Source organism: Macrosteles quadrilineatus, unplaced genomic scaffold (assembly GCF_028750875.1).
Source record: "Macrosteles quadrilineatus isolate MER2022 unplaced genomic scaffold, UCM_ALF_1.0 Scaffold_4__1_contigs__length_99947679, whole genome shotgun sequence".
Lineage (NCBI taxonomy): Eukaryota > Metazoa > Arthropoda > Insecta > Hemiptera > Cicadellidae > Macrosteles > Macrosteles quadrilineatus.
Window position 1 is genome coordinate 76,987,964 of NW_026542597.1, and position 20,329 is coordinate 77,008,292.

At 36.1% G+C, this 20,329-nt stretch overlaps 2 protein-coding genes across 2 annotated transcripts in view; one reads left to right on the forward strand and one right to left on the reverse strand.

Moving 5' to 3' along the window:
- Nucleotides 1-20,329, reverse strand: part of LOC128991422 (26S proteasome non-ATPase regulatory subunit 1-like) — a 256,979-nt gene that overhangs the window by 120,270 nt on the left and 116,380 nt on the right. The window lies entirely within an intron of this gene.
- LOC128991423 (dopamine D2-like receptor) overlaps nucleotides 1-20,329 on the forward strand; it is a 71,166-nt gene that overhangs the window by 39,863 nt on the left and 10,974 nt on the right. The window contains exons 2-4 of the mRNA XM_054414285.1: nucleotides 4,163-4,395; nucleotides 11,529-11,742; nucleotides 16,593-16,881. Of these exons, the coding sequence (XP_054270260.1) occupies nucleotides 4,163-4,395; nucleotides 11,529-11,742; nucleotides 16,593-16,881 (736 nt within the window). The remainder of the gene's footprint in view (nucleotides 1-4,162; nucleotides 4,396-11,528; nucleotides 11,743-16,592; nucleotides 16,882-20,329) is intronic.

Genomic DNA, 20,329 nt, shown 5'->3' on the forward strand with positions numbered 1-20,329 from the left:
TGTTCTTAAGTACTGTATTAGCACGAATAAAACACGAAATGACTACGAATATGCTATTATACAGAACTGATTTGTAGTGTCGTATGTAACCACTAACTACTTAATTCGATTTGTTACGTCTTTGTGAGCGTCAGTTTACCAAACTAGTCAGCGTAATTTCGCTTAAAAAAATTTAAATCACACACGGAGGTAAGGAAGCTTTTTCCCGTAAAAGAGTCGAGGGGTAAAAATTATTCATTTATATTGTAATCAACTATCATCACGATTTAGAAAATGTTTAAATAGAAACAGCAATAGTGCCACATCCTTTAACCTAATTCAATAAAGTTTTCTTTAAGCAAGAAACTGGTTACGACTGATTCATATGATGTCAATAAAGCTAACTGGTATTAAAACCAACTGATTATCAAATTGGGATAATTGAGTAAACATTTTACGTAATGGTAATACTTAAAAGATTTCATAAGTATAAAAAATGCATTACTTTAACACAAATTAAAGCAATACTAAAACTTGGTGAAATTGGATGGCAAAATTGTTGTCTAAATTCAAAATATTTATCATTTCAGTGTATTTATACGGCAAAACATAAAATGTTTAGTACCAAAATTTACAACAGGTAGGGGCATCATGGTATTACAGCGAGGCTAAGAGTAATTTGCTGTGTAATCGTTTGCAATCATGTTGCGATGTTTAGCCCGGTCAGTCACTACGGCCTATTATGGCTTGTTCGGTTAGTTTATGATTCACCGGGCTTACACGTCCAGTCCAATTAAAACCAGGGAACATTTTCAGAATTTATTAAATTTAGGGCTTAATTTGTGGGTTAGTTCGTTAAATTTGACAGAACGTGGTATATGTAAAAGATGGTGACATTGTAGGAAACAAATTTAACCTAGTTGCAAAAATAATTATAATTGTTACCAACTCCTCTAGTTCAATTCGAATGATCACAAACCAAACTGTTAAATGTCCAAAGCTTAGAATAACGAGAATTTTAATCATCAACTTCTAAAAAAAATATAATTCTATTGGCAAGATCAAACAATTTGGTGCACAGTCCAACCAACAGGTCCTAAAAATTATAAAATAAACTAGGGTTAAGTCATTTTGCATATACTTTGGTAACGTCATTAAAAACTGGAAATTGTAGCTGAAAGTTACAGGTAGCCGAAAATAATGTATAGATAAGCTATCCATATGAGTTTATTCACTGAAAAGGCATTAGCAGTTGTTGTTTTTGCAATGTGCTGGTTTGCGATAAGGTATACAATTGTTGAAAATTAGAAACTGCGCATACTGGAAGTAGCTGAAAGGCAAGAACGCTAAATAGAGAATGTTCATTTAGGTTTCTTTAGAGAGAAGTCATTAGCAGTGTTTTGTTGGGCTCAAAGCTGCTTCGAGCGATTTATTGTAAATGCTTGTAGTTCAAGACGTACGTAATTCACAGTAACTCGATCATCCTTACACTGTTAAGCACAATTGTGAAGAAGCCCGCATTCAAACTGTTCCTCAAACTTTTCAAACCTCATCTGCAAGTTTGCAATAGAAATTACTGTATTATAGTTAGGAAAGGGGAAGGTAAAGGGGTGAGGGGTGAATCGATACAAGCGCTTGTACCTTTTCTACAGGGCATAAAATTAATTAGTCTTTTAAATTCTCTACAACACGTTTTTAGGTTCGGTTAAATTTAAGCGTTTAACGAAATGGGAAACTCTGCACCAGCTGATAGTAGTCGTAGTACATTTAAGAGTTGCCAACTTCTTTCCAAGCGTGGTACGTGCCTAATAAAAGCAGATTAATTTGTTTGATTGGAATTCTAGAGTGCGACAAAAGTAAGTAAATGCAGCAATTAGCTACTTTGCGTGCTATTAGTGCAAGGAAGCCCAATTTGTCAGGTAACTGTAGGGGAAAATATGTAATCACCCGTCGCAGCTAAGAATACTGTATAAATATTCTTATGTTAATGAACCTTTTCAGGAAGAAAACTAAACATAAAAAAAGCAAACAAACAATTTACTTAAATTTCAACGTTAGTTTCTAAGATCACTATGTTTTTTTATTCACATATACTGAATATTATAAAAATCATATCCAAATGATAAAAGCAATCAAATAACATCAAAGTTCCTTTCCAAGTGAGCAAGGACAGAAAGCAGCAGGAAATCATGTTTGGACAAACTGTGTGTCTATTGACTTTGTCCGAAGCCTCAGGCCTTACCAAACAAACTCTGGGAAAATTGGAACAAATGCGCAGTCTTTTGAGAGGGTTACACGTCTTGAGTGATTTCAATAGAGTAAATTTGTGTTTTTTTTTTTTTTTTGTTTTTTTTTTTTTTGTTGAGGTAGTGAGTAATGTTATCTATATCAAACAAAGCTTAGCTTTAGATCGATTTTTTAAATGGTATATATATATAGGGAGATTAACTTGTACTGTAAATTAATGACATTGTTTCTCGCAAAGAAACTAATAAAACAGGCTCTTTTCGATAGAAAACGTAATTAAAACTCACTGGACAGTTACAAAATAAAAGATTTACAATGGTTGAATTGTCTCAAAGACCTAATGACGGCACTTCGTCGTTGATTTACGTGCTCTTTCATTAAACTATAAAAATCTACTTAAAACTAATGCGTTAGATCCGAACGTCGTACTACCAGTGTTTCTGAAACTTAATAGTTTTAGAAGTAAAACAACCCGTTACTGTAATAGACAAACATTATTCCCTACAAAGAAACAAATCAACCAAGCTCTTTACGCTAGAAATCGTAATGAAAACTCGCAGGGCCGTTACAAAAGGACAAATTAACAATGATAGAATTGGCACAAAGACCTAATCCTGCCACTTGAACATTTGCCGCCATTGTAACCACTTTTGATGAGATACCCGCGGGAAATCACCAGTCCGATTGACAACGGTTCCACAAGAAATACCCAATTTAATACCCGACCCTTCATTAAAACTTCTTGTCCCAATATCTCAATCATAATACTCAATAGTTTTCAGGGCAATTTCAGTACATCAATATCTCTTGATTTGTGAACAGCATTGAATTATTTAAAATGTTAGTAAAATATAATTTAATAATGTAAACAGAAGGCTTTTGTACTACCAATTCTTAGATAAACCAAAGTGATTGAACTACTTCACTGAAGAGAATGTTGAGTTTTTTTTTTGTAAATATATTCAAAAGTAGATTAATGTGATTGAAAATAATTGTCTTTTAAACTCGCAATTTAAAAATGTACTTTCTATAACTCCACAAAAATATTGGGAGGTGTAAACTAAGCCAACTCCTTTAAATAAAAAAATCTCTGTCGTGTTTAAACTAAAAAATCTTTCAATCACGGTATCATCACTTTCCAGTAAACAATAATTGCCTTTGGAAGTTTCGGCCAATTACTTTAATCTCCCATATTAATGACACTTTGGCACCTTATCTGCAGCGTACTTGTATAATCTGCGTAGATTTGCCAGCCAAACAGGTCAACAAAGTCGCCACTTGGCAACCCTCAGGCGGATTACAGGGACTACAATAACAACCGACATTAGACCTCTGTTTGGAAGGGTTTCAGCCTGGATACTAAATCAACAGTAAATTATTAAAGCGGTGAATGCTTGTGTACATTTAGCTGAAATAATACAAGAGGCTCAAAGACAATAAGATCTTCAATAAATGTTATTCAAATATTGATTCAATGGATGGACACCCGAATCTATGTCGCTCACAATAAATTTGACCGAAAACACTTATTGTGCTTTGTTTATGTCTAATAATTAAAAGTCTTTGTTTCGGTTGGATTCGAAAACTTGATATATTTACTATACACAATACCCCTCTCAAATAACCTTTTCAGAACAAAACTATTCACATATAACATGTTTCTGAAACATGGATACCATACTAAACAAACCCGAACAGAACAGAAGTGCATCTTGAAGAAGGTATTCATTTATCACCACCCGAGGATAGTGCAATATTTCCGATAAGGTTTTACTTTAGTGAATCCATCATCTTTAGATGCAAAACATTGTAGAAGAGCTTTATCACTCAAGTTGTTCCAAAGAAATCGTTCAGCAACGATAGTGTTTTCAAACTTCATACAAATGTAGCGTTTCATTATTGCGGTCCTGGTACTACAACGTGCACGTTGTTGCAGGTTTCTTCCCGCTGCCGCCCGTCTACTGCCTCGCCTGGATCTGTCTGGACGTGTTGTTCTGCACGGCCAGCATCATGCACCTCTGTACCATCAGCGTGGACCGCTACCTCAGCCTCCGCTATCCGATGAAGTTCGGCCGCAACAAGACCCGACGAAGAGTCACACTCAAGATCGTCTTCGTCTGGCTCTTGTCCATAGCCATGAGCTTACCCCTGTGCCTCATGTATTCTCAGGTAATGTATCGTTTGCTTAAACTATATATCAACTTAAAGTATTGACTTATGATACGAAATATGAATCTTGTACTAAAGTCAAAAGTTGTTCATCAAAAGTTATCATAAACAGTTAATACTTCATCGGTCGTTTTACAACTGATATCGTACGTACGGAATGTTCCTATGGACAGTTTCCTATTTTACATCATTTAGGGGATGCAGTACCATTACTAATAATAAGTTAAATAAAAATATTAATTGTATCATTTGAGTGAATCTGACTAAAGCCGACGAAATTTCTTTATATACACCGTTTTAGTGAATAATACACTGGATACTAAATACAGATATTTACACAAAACAGACATATATGTATCTTTTCGATACCCATGTTTTAAATCGAAAATTTGTGGTTAAAAAATACTGCCATTATGATTATTGCATAAATTATCCCCATATAAACGAGATATTAATTATTCAATTCCACACACAACAGCCGCACAGAATATAAATAATGCAACGTTGAACAGCACAAAAGGACGGATTGGAGGGCAGGGAACCGCTGCAGTTATAACAAGGTTTTCACAAAAACTAACAATGCAGTACGGTTGATAAAGAGGGATGAATACATTTTGTAGTTTCGGTTTATTATCGGAGCGACAAAACATTGACGATCACTGACGTTGCTGTTTTAATTTTCCTGCGACCAACTATTATATTTTTACCTCTGAACCCCCGATTTGTAAATATTTTAGACACATTTCAGGGGATGCGGAATACTATCCCCCGGAAAACTACCCCCCCCCCCCCAGGTGAAACGTGACGTCACAAAATTTGCCAACTAACCAATATGGAAGCCGTGTCCGCGACTGGAATGCTACCCCCCCCCCCTAGACAAATCATGCTATGTAATTTTAATTTCAATTCGAGTAATTCCGTTGGATAATAGAAATGTGGTGAATATAAAACAGATTTTCGAAATATTACAGCAAGTTTAGTTGGTTAGGTTAGGTTAGATTAGAACTGTTTGACAACTAAATTTGAGTGTCCGTGACTGGAAAACTGCCCCCCCCCCGGGCTCTGACGTCAATATGACGTAGGAACCTGCTTGGGGGGGTAGTTTTCCGGGGGGCAGTCTTCCGGCGACCCACATTTCAGACGTGAAAACTATTTCACATCAACAAAAACCGAGATATTCAAACTTGGGCTAACCGTATCCATTACCGGATTGGTACATTATTGTTAGTTCCTCGTAATCCGGACATAACGTAATATCGAGACAAATAATCGCATTAGCGTCGACGTAGATTGATGACATCGAGATATCAATCATGCAGACCTCATTGGCGCGCTGGCGGTTCATTATGGCGGGAACTTTGTTCTGACAACAACCGTTGTAACGCTCGGTTTTAATGACATGAGTGTACATACACGTGTTTTGCCCTTCCCTAATACTACACATGTGTGTGTTTAAAAAGTATTTGTATCAGTGCATAACGATTTAGTCAACTAACCAATCCACAAACAGAGGTCAACGCTTCAATCGGAGCACAGAGAAAAATCTCAGAAACAAACTGCCTACCCCTAATTTGAACGCATTTTCACCTAAACCCAAGTAAATGAAGCGAAAACTAGGCAAACCTGCAAAAAGTCGTCAGTAACGCCCGCCAATGCCGAAGTACACGGCGATAAGTGAGTCCAATCTAAATGCAAATCGAGGACCGGTAACGTAAGAGCGAAGTGACTTCAAAGTGGGGAACATCACTGCAATTTTGGCACCAGGTATTGACAAAGTGTCCGGCACCCCTCATTGCCCACCGCCACTGTCTAGCCGTCCGGCTCAATCCAATCACCAATGAATCAATCCGTGTCGCACAATGTATATATATTTTACATACGTCTATATGTGCCAAATATATTGTGTATATACACGCTACAGAGGTTTTAACAGTGCCTGATAACCCGCCCAATGTCTAGTCACCCGGCTAAATTCAATCATCAATGAATCACACGTTGTCATGCTATGTCACATCATATGTTACGTCTTCATATGACGGACCTGCTTGTTACATTAGAGATGACGGATTTGTACAACTTTCAAACTGAATTGGCTACTCGATCACAAACTGTGATGTAACGCTCTGAAGTTAAATTGGCATCTGCTGTAGTCAGATAGACAACAATAATAGAGTTAATACTGTGATCAAAAAGAGTTTTCAGAATTTTAGTTTAGGGAGGTTTTGTATTTACGTACTTACCGTCACAGGATAGAAAGAGAGCGCTTACCTCTTTATTCTGTGGTATTATTTAATCAAAAATTGTATAAAATAAAACTAAAACAGACAAAAATTAAATCATTGAGGTTTACCGCATTGCTTTAAATCTTAAGCAACAGAGATATTTATTTTATAATTTCATCCGTTAACAATATTTATTTTTTAAGCTTTGTACAGTATTAGCATTCTTACCAAGTTACTTGACTGGCCCAACTACAAAGACCACGATGTGTTTTGTCCGCCTAACTTGGTCACAGCTGTTTCCAATGTGATTGCTTCTATTTACTCGCGGCTTTATCAACTAAGTTTCCCAAGTCGGGGCCAAACACGACAAAGCCTACGTTTTCCATCTTGAGATTGCATCACGTTTGCAATATGGCGCGTTCTGCTATTAGGATTTCACAATATTGCCACGAACACGATATTAGAAAATAATAAATAACATTAAATAGGTTTATTTAAATGGGTCAGATTTATCGATAAAGTTCAGCATCTTTTATTTATGAAATTTTTTGTTTAACGATATTTATTACGACACCGACTGAATATAGCTTTCAAATTTAAACTTTTTTGTAATAATAATAATCATTACATATTTTTTTTCAAACATCGCTACAAACTATGTAAAAGTAGTACTTTACGAATGCAAATAATTAAAAGTACCACCAAACAGTGTTATTGAACAATGTAATAAGTCGAATACTGACATAATTACAATGAAATAAGCTACAACATCTTTAAATTTTGCGACAAGGTAGCTGCAGCCAGGAAAATTCTAATGTCGTAAAACGTACAGTAACGTCGTCTAACCTCTCAAGTCTACTTCAAAGCATATAATTGGCAATATCCAACAATATATCAAAGAACTCCTCTACTTCTACAGCACTCTTCTTCTACGACTTTCTTTGATCACTCTTCTTCCCACTCAGGGAAAGCTTTCATAAGGTTATCTTTACTGGGTAGTTCCTATCCTTGGCTTGTTGAACTTACTTAGATAAAGTACTAAACATTAGAAATAATAGCTATGGTACATTAAATTGTTATGTTAGAAGACAGATTTCACTTTCGATAACACGAAGAAAATTATAAAATTTAAATCGTCGTTAAACTAAGCAAAACTTAAACGGCATCAAAATCTTTTGCTATAGAAAAACTAAATAGTCCTTACCCTATTTTGCTACGAATGTTAACTAAGGTAGAGGAGAAACTGTGTTATTTAAACATATCCTAACCCTTAACCAGTAAGATTTGTGTAATACTGAAAAGTGGCCTAGAGGTTATTGAGGGTGGAAAGGGGGATGTGGATAATCCAATCGGCAATCATACTAGTGGACAATTCCATGTACATTCACTATACAACATCCAATAAATAATATCCGACTTAAATATTCCACCTTTCCCTTGTATGATGCATTTTCCATAGACCATAACTGTGTTTCCATTTGTCGAAGTTGTGTTTTATCCCAATTTGGCGCAAATAAGATAATTTCATTGTTACCTCCCCTTGCTCTATCCACACATGTTTTGCTCTATTACTCAATACTTTTTCACTTTTTCAAAAAAAATCCTATATTTAGTTGATGGCCACAAGAAACTATATTTTAAAATTCTAGGCATATCTTTGAACTAACTTCGAGTAGTTAAGGATATATTTGTTTATCAAAACTTAACGTTTTGCCATTAAAAACAAACATGTAATGAAATTTCTCTTCAGCTCATTGTTTGTATTCAGCTTCAATTCCTTGACACACACTCTTAGCATTTTCTCCAAAATAACTTTCCATATTTCTTTGCAAAAGCTGTTTAAATCCATTTAAACAGCCTTAAACTATTTTCGTCGTTAATTATCTATTAACTTTTCTCTTCCCGATGGCAAATGCTTGTATTCCAGCCTAATGAGAATGAGACCCAATAACAGCTGGAATAAATGAAGCAGCCAAGGTGTTAAAACAGTGGCATTACAGACGAAGCATTAACTAAAACTATCTTTCCAGGAATATTTACACGTTATTTTCAACATGGCACGTTCTTATAAAACATTGAACAAATTAAGTCAAAATTTAAAAATGTATCGTTATTTTCACTCACCAACTATTTCTGCCACCAGACTCTAATTGTTATTCTTTCGCATACCTGAAAAAATTAGATTTATTAGAGCACAAGTAAAACACAATCTAACTTAATTAAATCAAAAACTTAACTCATAATATCTGTGATTACAAAAGAACTGTTACATTCAGTAGCAAGATAGATTTCTCTATTCTCTAACACAGGGCCACGGCATTGGTGAGTTTTTTAATAATGCAGAATTATTGGCGTTGCAAAAAGTGGCAACGTCGCACCGGCCGGCAGACGCTCCTTGGATTGGTGCAAAAGCTGTTTCAGTAGGCCTTGACTGCGGCGTTGCCACTTTAGTCTCACCGCGGCCTTGTTATTAGAGGAGGTCATTGTAGCATGGATCTAAATTAACTTACTATTAAAAAACTGAACAATTATTCCACAAAGGACAATTTGTGGCGTAAAGAATCTTCATATACAACACATTTCCATAAATTTAACACCTAAATGTGTCTATTTCAAGAGGTGTGTAAGACACAAGATCAGTAACTTGTTAACCACAGCGGCTCGACAATTAAAACTTAACGCTCTGTCAAACTTTGCTAACTTGGCGTCATCTATTTGCATACAAACAACAGAAATTAACAAGTTTCTTCCGTAAGCCATATATCAAGTCTGACTGACGCTTACGTTTCTGTTAACCGTGTTGGGAACAATTGCAAGTCGTAACCTTCTAAGTGGCAGCATCTCTCCTTCCACTGGGGTAAAGCAAAGTTATGAACGTTGAGGGTAGGTTTGTTTCAGTTAAAATTTCTAGTCTTTGTTTAGGTACCTCTTTTTACTTGTTTACGTTATGTAATAATGTATAAAATTGTAAAAATGTATCGTTTCGTTGATCGGATTGAATTGCGGTATATCAACTTATGTGTTTGCCCCATGAAATAAATTATGGTTACTTCCTCTGCTCACCTTTGATAATGGTTTTTGACAAGCTAAAGGGAGAAGGTATGTATTAGATCGCTGACACAGATTTTTGTTTTAATGTTAGAGCAATTATGGACATAATATATGTATATTTGAGCTAGATTGCGATGCAATTAAATACAAAAATTGGAACTGCCTACTAGTTAAATATTTATATTAAGTGTTTGAGTTTTTAACCTGAATAAAATATTCCTTCGGTCAACGTATTAAACTTTTTGATTTAAATTTTATTTAGTCCGAGCGTTGAAATATTTATCTCATCCGAAACGAGTTTCAGAATCTGAATTCATTAGAGAAATTATGTAATTTGTATATTTGATCATGAAACTTATTTGTAAATCCAACCTTCCCTTATTTCCCCCCTGTATTTAGTAACCCTTTAATGAATTGTCATATTCGCCAATGCAATGTGATTAAGATTTGAATGGATATTTTATGCATTCATCATGCATTGAAATTGACAATATTTGACTAAAAGCCTAAATAAGTCGTTTAAATCTGATAACGGGGTAGCTTAAGCTGATGAATAAAGTAATGAAGGTTGTAAGTAATGTTTTGAAAACACTTGATGAGAAAACGTTTACGACTTGTAAAAACGCCATGGCCAGAGAAATGCAGAGTTGAAAATTGCTAAGCTAGATGAATGAGGTTCGTTTTTCCATCCACTTTTCTGCACTCTTTCAACCCAGCCTTCTTACAACACCCACTAATTCTTTGAGCAAACTTTTAATAAGTCCGAACTTGTAAATTACGACGACGCTTTATGCAAAGTTCTTCTTTCGTAATTTGTATTGCTTCGTTTGGATTTCGGGTTTTAAATACAGGTAGCAACACTGTTAAATGTTTACATAGTGCTCGTATTTTTTCGTTTTGCTTTTAGAAAAATAAAATATTTCGATATCACTTATGGCTTAGTTGTTGTAATACAATTTTGCTGGTATCTAATATTTGCTTCGCCAAATAAGGGAAATTATCATCAGTAGAGTTTAAATACCTACTACTTTTAATTTTTTGTTTAGAGTTGAGGTCATGTATAAATATCAGCAAATTTAAATTTATATCTATTAAAATATACAGACATTTGCCGTTAATTCACTACCACAATATAATGCGTATTGTTGGTTACTCATCACATAAATAAAGTTATACACAATTTCCTAAAAAATTTATGTGATGAGTAACCAACAAAACAAGATTAACAATGATAATTCCATCACGAAAAAAAGCATACCGGAATGAAATAATCCGTATTTTTAAGTTGTGTCTTGGGTCAAACCCAACTTAACCCGGTCCAGCCCAAATTAACCTAGTTCTAAACAGGATTTATAGATAATAACGACATTTCAACTTGAAAAACATAGTGGTAGTAAACTGACGAAAAAGGTAAAAAAATATAATAATTATTGTTGGAAGGATCGTGTGAAATAAAATCACCCGTAGTTTAATTCAGGATCTTTGTAATTTCGGAAACTCAAATTTTTCAGAAAATACAATACAACGAATGCATATCATATGGTCGGAATATAAACTGTTTTTCAAAGTAAATGGAAAACGAGAAAAATACCTATACTGTACTTAGTTTGAACTCTACATCGAAAATTTTAAACTGATTGATTATAATGTAAATAATTGTCCGTATGAGTACAGTATTGGGAATCAATGTTTCGATTTTACAATTCTATTTTATTACCGATTCTACGTAAAATGTGAACCTTTTGCTCACGTATTCTTGAAATATCACGCTAAAATTAGGAACTTTTATCTTCAAATTGTTATTTAATTAAAATATCTATACTTAAATTGTATTTTTAATTGCTCTGTTGACCTTTCCAGGACTACAACTCCGTGCTAGTGGACGGCATGTGTCAAATCCCAGACCCCTTGTACAAGCTGATCGGTTCCATCATCAGTTTCTACATACCGCTGGTGGTGATGCTGCTCACCTACGCTCTGACAGTGCGGCTATTAGCGGTACAGGAACACAATCTAGGAGGCTGCGGCGGCAACAGCTGGTCCAGCGGGTGGCTGGGAGGACCACAACCAACTGGTGAGCAATTAATTTAATTTAACCCTTTTTAATACTGTAGTTTGGTATTGATTTTCATATATAACGGGTATAACAAATTTGGGCCGTGTTCAGCGTTAAAATGAATTATTATTGGTCCTTCGAGCCGGATAAAACTATTGGTAATCCAATTGAGATTGTTAGTACTGTAATTTGGGTGTATTAGTACTGTAATTTGGGTGTATTACGTTAACCCTTCACGGACGGGTGACAGATGTATCCGCCTAAGTCTTTGGCGACAAAGGACGGGTGGCAGATATATCCGCATATGGTGTGTGATGTTCCGAACTGGAAGCAGATGTAGCGGATAAACGAAATGGGGAATGTTGGCGAGGTTTTACTTTGAAGTTAAATTGAATACACCTAAGTTCCTAAAATTGAGAGGCTGCTGGGCGGACCCCATTAAGTTCGTTTAAAATCATAGGATGTCGAAACTGTGGCTGCAAAATACAAAAGAAACTTACAACGATGACTTATGTTTTTTAATATATTGCAGTTAAAACCATTTTAAAATAAAACCGGCTAGTTACATTCCTATAGCGTCTTTATAACTTTGAGCTTAACAAACTGCTGTTTGCAACGACAGCATTAAAATATTGTGCATGGAAATTGTTCTTTAAAAAAAATTAGTCATAATTTGGCTACTTAAAGTCAGACAAATCCATACATATGAAGTTAATACATCGTGAAAAATCATAATAAACTGACTAAATTTGTGAAACAGATGTGGTTTCAAACCCACTGCAAAGTACATAAACAAATCGACTGCGTACAAATGAATAATCCTCAAATATAATGCAGATCCGTTGCCAAAGCGGTTTAAAAATTACAAAAGCATAACCATGTCCAACCTACACGGATAAATAAATGTAAATACGTTTGATGCGTTCAACGTGTTCATCCAGTTTGTTGAACAAGCCGACCGAACAAATAAACCCATCCGACGATCCCTGGCAATGGGAAAATTTGACGATTTAACGCTCCATTTGAATTGGTCATTTAGAGGGTAAAATTTAATTACTTCTTACTAAGTGTAACCAAAACTTGAAATTGGTTCACAAGTGTCGCAAACCCCAGTGATATTTGCGTGCCTGTTTATCACAATGTTTACAAATAGCATGTAATCAGTTTTACAAAATGATCTTTACCATTCACACCCAGATAGGGTGGAACTCGACATTTCCCGCGACACACCCCTCATCTACCAAGGGGAAGGTCAGTACTTGACATATGTTGACATTTCCCCACCCTTCCGGTCACTCCTGAGCCCCCTTGCCACTTCAACCCCCCCTTTCTACCCCCCTCTATTTCACCCTCGCTGACCTGTTTACCCACTGATCGATTTCCAACTTTCTCCAATAACTATCGATTTGTGTTATTGAACAATTAATTGCGATAATTGTGTTATCGATAAAATAAATCTAAAATCAAATGTTAACATGTACTGTTGTAAAATGTGTACTGACACCTAGTTTCGTTGCAATCGACGGCATATTTGAGCAACGGTGTTCAAAACCTAGTGATGATTTAGGAAGCGCTACTGATTTAGTTTAAACAATGCATAAACAAATTTAAAATATTTAATTTATTGACAATAAATGTGCGATGAAAAGAGCTGTGACAAGCTAGTTAAAACCATAGATTTTATTAATAAAAACACCTTCAATACTGGAACAGGTACCTATATATTTTAGTAACATCCACTATGTTTATGTTAATGTTAATGTATGAATGTTAATGTTGGAGATCCACTTTAATTATCACGCGACACGGACTTATATTTCAACGTTAATATTCAATTTTAGCCTGACCGAATAATTCCTAACAACAATGCAATTTAATTTAATTTAACAATGTAATTTATGGACTAACAATGCAATAACAAACCTTAAATCCCAATTCCAGACGATATATATCGAGTTAATCTCCTAAGTAGACCAGTTGACAAACAAAACGTGACATTGAGCGGGTACCGCCAGTAAAGTTGGCATCTAGGTTTCACTTGGCAAATCTCGTAATGTTTTCAAGAGGCAATTAATTAAAGGTTTAATTAATTCCCAGTAACTCGCCGCCGACAAAACTACAGGCACAATTTAACTTGCTAACGTTGTTGTACATTTTAATTAAACTACACAGAAGTCGCTGCCATCATTCTTGGCGTTTTGCATCTCTCACTCTTTCTCGCGCCCTATAAAACATAACTCCGCTTCCCAAAGGCAAGATTGTTTCCTTTTGTGGGTTTGCGGCTAATTTATTTCACACTCAACGAGAAGGGTGTGGCTTTTGGATCATCATTTATTGTTTCGTTACATTCAGGATCATTACTGAATTGTGTTCAATAGTTGTATTTATTAAAGGACACGAACAAATAACAATAACTAAGTATGATAAGGAAAAGGATAAAATTAAGCTACGGTACATAATGAGAAAGTAACTGTACACATTACTTGTTCTCAGAAGTATGTTGGATGCAAAATACGTTTACGACGGCTGATATTGTAACTAACTTAAATATGCATTACAATCTCAAATAAGTAATACCGTTTTGCAAAATTTAAATAGTAGGCATGCCAACAATTTCAAACCAAGATTTTATTGTAGTAATTTTAAGCCTAAAATTCTCCTAATTTACCTAACCAAACCTTGCAAAATAAATAATACATCTGGAGAGTACCAATCAGTTTATTGGCGGAAAACAGAATAATCGGTACATAAAAGACATTTAAATTAAATTTGTATATTCAAAAAATCGTCTTTGAGTGTCATTTCCCCTCTATAGCACACTCCCCAGCAGTGTTAGACCGCGCTGTCACTTTGTCCACAAGACGTCCACGATCACAGAACCCAGACCGCATTTAACGAGTCATTAGACAGTGACAAGGGGTTGCGGTTGGGGTGGGGGGAGAAGGCGAGTGGTGGGGGAAGTTGATAAATGAACCAGAGTCATCTGATTGGCCGGCGTACGGCAACCTTCCGCTGAAACATCTTTGACACTGACTAATAACACCACTTCCGTTCCGTACATTTGCTTTCAAAAAACCTCCCATGGATGCGAAAATTCCTAAAGAAAATTTTATGTTTATGTTTAATAAGAGGATTATTTATGAATTTCATGGACATTATGACAAATGTCATTTACAAAATATTACTGTAAAAATATTCGTTTGCTTTGATTCGTGTTGCTTAGGTGTTACCAATATTTTAACTAAATATTTTATTTTGTCACTTTTTTCATATAAAATTGACGATTTTCCATACTAAACTTTAGAAATAAAACTCTAAAACACCTCTAAACGCCCTACCAAGACGTACACTACAAAAAACATTTTAAATGATTTAACGATCATATAGAATAGGCCACATTATTAAAGTTTACATTTTATACGTAAATCAGAAATTTAATCAATTTTCGCAGTAGTAATAACAGTTAAGTATCTTAAATACATTATCAGTAAAAAGGTGACTGTATAGATTTTTTTCACTATTCCAATATAATACCGACAATGTACATAAGTAATGTATTTATTTAAGGAAAATACTAACAATCCTTTTATGTACTACTAATTCATGTGTAACGTTAAATTAAAAGATTAACACCACTACTCTAAATACAAAATCACACTTTATTGAATAACAAAATGTCACGTGTAAAACCACTTAATCAGAGGAGCATGACTATGATACAGGCTCAATCACAGTTCATTACAAGATTAGATGCACGCCACGATATATCCATCTCTTGCAGTCAATAATGTGCGATGCATGAATGAAACGCCATCAAATCATCCCGCCAACCCGACCAAGAGATTGTCCAATCGCGCCGGTTCACCAGCTTTCAATCACTTTCTTGCTATTTCCAAATTTAACGCAGATAAAATATATTTCACTGATGTTTATCTTGGGTGGATATGTGTTCACTAATGTTTGAGAAGAATAAAAAAATTTCTCAAAGAATTATTGTATGGCCTAAAGTTGAGAGGTAAACGGAATTTTTTTATTTACTTACAGAGCCAATACAAAGTCAACTTGATATACTAAAGCTTGAATATTTTAAATATGGTTTTTACTACGGATTTCACTATTTTGACAGGAAATCTTGGAAAAAGACGAAAATACTAACGTCAGCCTGCCACTATCTTCAATCTTGTCCTTGGGTTTGATTCATCAATCAGTAAAAAGAAACTGGCGTAAAATATGCATTTTACAATGGCAAGAAAATACGTTTTTATTCTAAGCATAAAACCAACTTTTGGCGCTGCGCTTGAGCTATAATTGACAACCACTTTTCACCATTATTACTAATTTGACAAGAAATATGACTATACATTTACAAGTTTCAAAATATAAAAAAATTTAGTTAAAAGGCCGTAGCACAATATATGTAAACATACAACAACAAACAATTTACAATAGAAAATTTGAATTAACATTTTTTTGTTTCTAATGCATCGACAAGGTAGACAATACATTCTACAAGCCATTTTAGGTGCTTCCTAAAAATTACATCGTAAGGCCTCAATTTTCTTTCACCAGCGGCGAGTACTACTAGCGGCTGGGAAACGGAGAGCAGATACTGAGTACCGACTGACTGGTGGCTACGACAACCTTGATTTGGTCAGTGGTGGGGGAACTACTGCGCCAATGGCGAGCCGTAGTCACAAGGGCACTCCCCACTACTCATGCTAGCGGCTATATGCTCTGTATGCCTACTAAAGTACCAAGAGACCGTTGACACTTCAATAGTTTTTTTATGGTACTTGAAGGGACAATATTACGTCGTTTTCATGTTAGTACATTTGAGGTTAAGATGGTAATTCTAAATGTATCCACAGGTATGGAGCGGAGATGCACATGGCGACGCCTGTTGACGGGCAAGTCGCCTCACACGTCACACAACACGCCCCCGCACCTCGCCCAGACACACATCCACGCACAACACGCGCACCACTCGTCCACGGACACGGATCTCACCACGCTGGACACACACGACTTGTGGCTGCAGGACACGGAACCGGCGCCCTCCACTATGTCCGCTCTGCACCAGTTTGGCGCCGAAATGCTCAGGCTTTCCCGCGGTCTGGAGAGCGCCATGAACACGCCAATGTCACTGCCCAAACTCAAGTAAGTGATCTTAACGTAGAACTGCGCTTTGAACCCAAGGGGTTGTAAAATTATTATAGTCGCAATAGCAAAACTGTGATTCTGTTTCCAATCGAAAGTATCTGGATAACGTCACAGTCATTCCCTTTGAGTTTCTCAGGTCACAATTCGAAAGAGGCCTAGGAGTAGTTTGTAAGCATCGTGCTAACTGTGATGTAAAGTAATAATTTTAAATCCTTATTACTGGTTAACGAAAGACCTTGAATTGATTTCAGTCGCGACTTATGGTGGCTCTAAGAGTACTGTAATACTAACTTGATTATCAAGTATTTGGATCGAGATCAAGAAAAAGAATTTAAATAAACCAAAAACATTCAAAAGTTTGTTTCTTTGCGATTAAAATCATTACAAATCTGTAGTCAAAAATTAATCACACCCTGATTGATAATGTGGTTGCATGGTTGCATGGCTAACGGCAATAACAGAATGTAACGACGCCGCGGTAGATAACGCCAACATAAACCGCGGGTGAGGGAACGAGAAACGGCGGTACACAGATTAGACGGTTAACAACCGACAGAGCTCATCACAACCTGTCAACGAGACGATGTATCTGACACATCACAAATCATCACAGTTACAAGTGACAAGTGATACATGAACAGCTGTAATGTGACGACTGTACCGATAATGACAGGCACTGCGTTCATCACAACCTGTCAACGAGACGATGTATCTGACACATCACAAATCATCACTGTTACAAGTGACAAGTAATACATGAACAGCGCGACAACTATACCGATAATGACAGGCGCTGCGTTCATCACAACCTGTCAACGAGACGATGTATCTGACATATCACAAATCGTCACAGTTACAAGTGACAAGAGATACATGAACAGCGCGACGACTGTACCAATAATGACAGGCACTGCGTTCACCACAACCTGTCAACGAGACTATCTACGTATCTGACACATCACAAATCAGTTGCAAGTGACAAGAGATACATGAACAGCTGTTATTACAGCTGTTGACGACTGCACAGACACTGACAGGCACTGCGTTCATCACAACCTGTCAACGAGACAATGTATCTGACACATCACAAATCACCACAGTTACAAGTGACAAGTGATACATGAACAGTTGTAATGTGACTTTTTTTTTTTTTTATTCATTGTTAAGCCCCTGAGCTGTATATATTATTGTAAGACTAGATTACTTACGTCAATAGCTCATTGAATTTCATTTCACGTTCATCGAAACATGTACTGAAACATGAAATGAAATTCAATGAGCTATTGACGTAAGTAATCTAGTCTTACAATGTAATGTGACGACTGTACAGACACTGACAGGCACTGCGTTCATCACAACCTGTCAACGAGACGATGTATCTGACACATCACAAATCACCACAGTTACAAGTGACAAGTGATACATGAACAGTTGTAATGTGACGACTGTACAGACACTGACTGGCACTGCGTTCATCACAACCTGTCAACGAGACGATGTATCTGACACATCACAAATCACCACAGTTACAAGTGACAAGTGATACATGAACAGCTGTAATGTGACAACTGTACAGACACTGACTGGCGCTGCGTTGTAATGCGACGACTGTACCGATAATGACAGGCAATGCGTTTATCACAACCTGTCGACGAGACGATGTATCTGACACATCACAAACCACCACAGTTACAAGTGACATGAGATACATGAACAGCTTTAATGTGACAACTGTACAGACACTGACAGGCGCTGCGGTGTAATGTGACGACTGTACCGATAATGACAGGCACTGCGTTTATCACAACCTGTCAACGAGACGATATCCTTTGCGTCACATCACAAATCACTTCAATTACAAGTGACAAGTAATAAATGAACAGCTATAATGTGACGACGGAATAGAGACGACAGTTAAACGCTAAATTATGCATTTCTTGTCACCAATCAATCTAAGTAGGCCTACTGTATACGTTTATTTCGCAGACATCCTCTGAACGAGTGAGCGAAACTAAATTCTTCCCTACGAGGTCCTTCATTATTAACAAAAAATATAATTGTATAATATTTTTAAGTATTTTTTTCGTTTTTGACTGTATCTTTGTATTCCAAACAATCAACGCTCTAATGATTTGTTTTCCTGTACAGCAACACTACTACACACCAATTATCCCTCTAGAATCCTGATACACAATGGTCCGCCACTAAACAGCTGTTTTATTAGCTCACTCGACACAGGCCGAGCACCTACTACAAGTCATAAACAACCCCATCAATCGCGGAAAGGAAATTAACATCGAGATTGCCTCTTTCAGTCCAGCATCGATCGCTGAACTCTGCAACAGCGGAGTTTGCTGTTCGATAGAAAACGCAAGCTGTCGTTCAATTAAATTTAAAATACTTAAAAAGTTGATATATTTATTAACCATTACACTACACGAATAAAATCCCGTTTTGGAGGGAAAACGCGGTCAGGACGTGCATAAAGTGCGCTATAAATTATGAGTAGACGAAGTTAACGGGCTGAAATAGATTGTCGACGGGAGGTCGCTTTGTAAGCTATTGTTGGCTCCAAAGTGTACACTGTCAAACATACTGTGTATTTCACACACACAAACGCTAGTCACAGTGACTCATTAAAACGTAATATGACGTTGAAACGTGATTCGCTGCTAATCGCGCGTCCTCGTTATAAAATATTTCGTTGCTCAAATGGTTTCGCCGAATAAAAACGTTTTGAAATTTTATGCCTGGCCATTTGATCCCAGCATTGGAAATTTTTTAAATCAAGACAGTTAATTTTTCGGAAGATTAAACAAAACGTAAAATAGTTTGGCTTTAATATTTAATTGTTTAGCACGCTTTGTAATCCAACATGTCATGTGGCCAGTTTAACAAATATTTATTTTATGCCTTCAACTAAAGATATACTTTCTTTTTATTAAATCCAAATTAAAATAAACATTCTCTCTATGCGTATTTGTGTGTTTAAGCTTTGAAAAAAGTGCTTAAAAATAAAATGCAACCTTTTCCGTAAGACTATCACTATGTTTTCAACGCTGAAATAATGTTATGACTATCTACGAGGTTAATTTCAGTTAGGTTAGGTTAGGGGTATGTTAAGTCAGAACTGATGAAAATAACCTAAAACTTCGAATGTGAATTGTTACATAGTGTTAAAAAGTCAGTTTTCAATTTGGCAAACAATTCAAATCATAATCATCTCAAAGAGTGTAGAGTGTCCTCACAAGTTTTATTCAAAGCCACATTTATTTCACCCGATAAAAAAGTGAAACAACAAAAGTGTCTTAGACTGAAATGAAACGGAAAATGGAAACTCCTGATTGGAGTTCTAGTGAAGTTGAGAAAGAATGTTTTCGGCGTGAAAGAACAATGACACAGGTCTTTCCATTCCATTATTACATTCCTCGCCAAGTTCTCGTCC